Raw genomic sequence first — 1,706 nt, forward strand, 5'->3', positions numbered from 1 at the left:
CTTCGGGTAATTGAATTATTTTATCCATACTTCTTAAACATGATAAAACTCTATAATTGTCATAATAACATTCTCATTGTTAGCCATGACGACCTCTATCAAATTTCGGGGACGAAATTTCTTTAACGGGTAGGTACTGTGACTACCCGAAAATTTCCGACCAAATTTAAACTTTATCCTTATATCAGTCCGACACGATAAGCAAATTATGTAATGTTGAAATCTCAAAAACTTTGAATTATGTTCATGTGACTAATTACCCTTCGGGTAAAGATCTGGTTCGCAGGAATTATGTTCATGCGATCGTTGGCCTCGGATTCACGAACCTATATCAATTATATATGTATATATGTTGGTCAATATTTGTCTAACAAATTAGGTCAAGTCATAGTGTACCACAATCCTAATGCTCAAGATTACCACAATCCTAATGTAACCCTCGGATTCACGAAATCCACAGAGCCCAAAACAACGATCGCATCTATTGAAGAAGAAGAAGAAGCAACCTGGATGACAGATATCATAGAATTCCTGCGAACCGGATCTTTACCCGAGGGAGAGAAGGAAGCGATGAATATCAGGGTGAAGGCACCAAACTACGAGTTACGAGGGGAACTTTTATATCGAAATTCCTATTTAGGTGCATCCCTGCGCTGCGTGGGACCTAATGAAGCTTCCATGATCATTGATGAGGTTCACAAGGGATCCTGCGGGTTACATTCTGGGTGGAGGACAGTCACCGAGAGGATTAAGCGACTAGGGTATTATTGGCCTAGAATGTATGCAGACACAGCTGAAAGGGTCAGAGTTTTCCAGGAGTGCCAGCTACATGCGCCCGTCAGCAGAGCACCTCAACATCCCATGATACCTATCGTTTCACCGTGGCCATTTTGAAAATGGGCCATCGACATAGTGGGACCTTTCCCAAAGGGCGCGGGAAATGCTGAATACTTGGTGGTAGCTATCGACCTCTTCACCAAGTAGGTGGAAGCAAAGCCATTGCGCACTATTACCAGTAAGCAAGTTAGAGACTTCTTCTAGGAGAACATTGTGTGCAGGTTCGGTGTACCTAATGAGATTGTTAGCGGTAACAGTACATAATTTGAAGGTAATCCCTTCCGCAGCTGGTGTCAAGATCTGAATATCAAGTAACGCTTCACCTCTGTTGCGCACCCTTAGGACAATGGTCAATGTGAAGTCACCAACAGAGATATTGTGCACGCCATCAAAGCAAGGTTGGGAATGAAGCGCAGCGGATGGGTAGATGAGTCACCCAAAATCCTATGAGCGCACAAAACGACGCACAAGAACAGCAAATGAGAGACACCATTCAGTTTGGTGTACGGTTCAGAGGCGGTAATTGTTATGCCCCATACAAAATTAACGTGTACAGATCATCAACAACAGGATCATTACAAGGTCAAACGCTATATGCTGTTTGAAAACCAGTTTTGCATTCATGAAAAAATAGCGTTTTATAAAAGATCACGTGCTTCCTATGAATTGAAGCATTAACATAAGTATGTGACCCAAAGGTCGTTACAAAACCATTATTTGAAAATAACGTAAGTTACGAATGCAAAATAAAAGTTCCATGATTGAGACATCTCTAAGTAATGCAGCAGAAGTCTAACACAGCAAGTCTGTAACAGCAAGTCTAATACATCAAGAAAGCAAGTCTAACAGCGGAAGCAACAACGTCTAAG

The 1,706-nt window shown here is 41.7% G+C and overlaps 1 protein-coding gene across 1 annotated transcript; it reads left to right on the top strand.

Annotated features, from left to right (window-relative positions):
* The first annotated feature begins 510 nt into the window (after positions 1–510).
* On the top strand, positions 511–894 carry LOC139870574 (uncharacterized). Its single transcript, XM_071858356.1, has one exon. It carries the CDS (start codon positions 511–513, stop codon positions 892–894), a length of 384 nt encoding a protein of 127 aa, XP_071714457.1.
* The last annotated feature ends 812 nt before the right edge of the window (positions 895–1,706 follow it).

Source organism: Rutidosis leptorrhynchoides, chromosome 10, assembly GCF_046630445.1.
Source record: "Rutidosis leptorrhynchoides isolate AG116_Rl617_1_P2 chromosome 10, CSIRO_AGI_Rlap_v1, whole genome shotgun sequence".
Classification (NCBI taxonomy): Eukaryota; Viridiplantae; Streptophyta; class Magnoliopsida; order Asterales; family Asteraceae; genus Rutidosis; species Rutidosis leptorrhynchoides.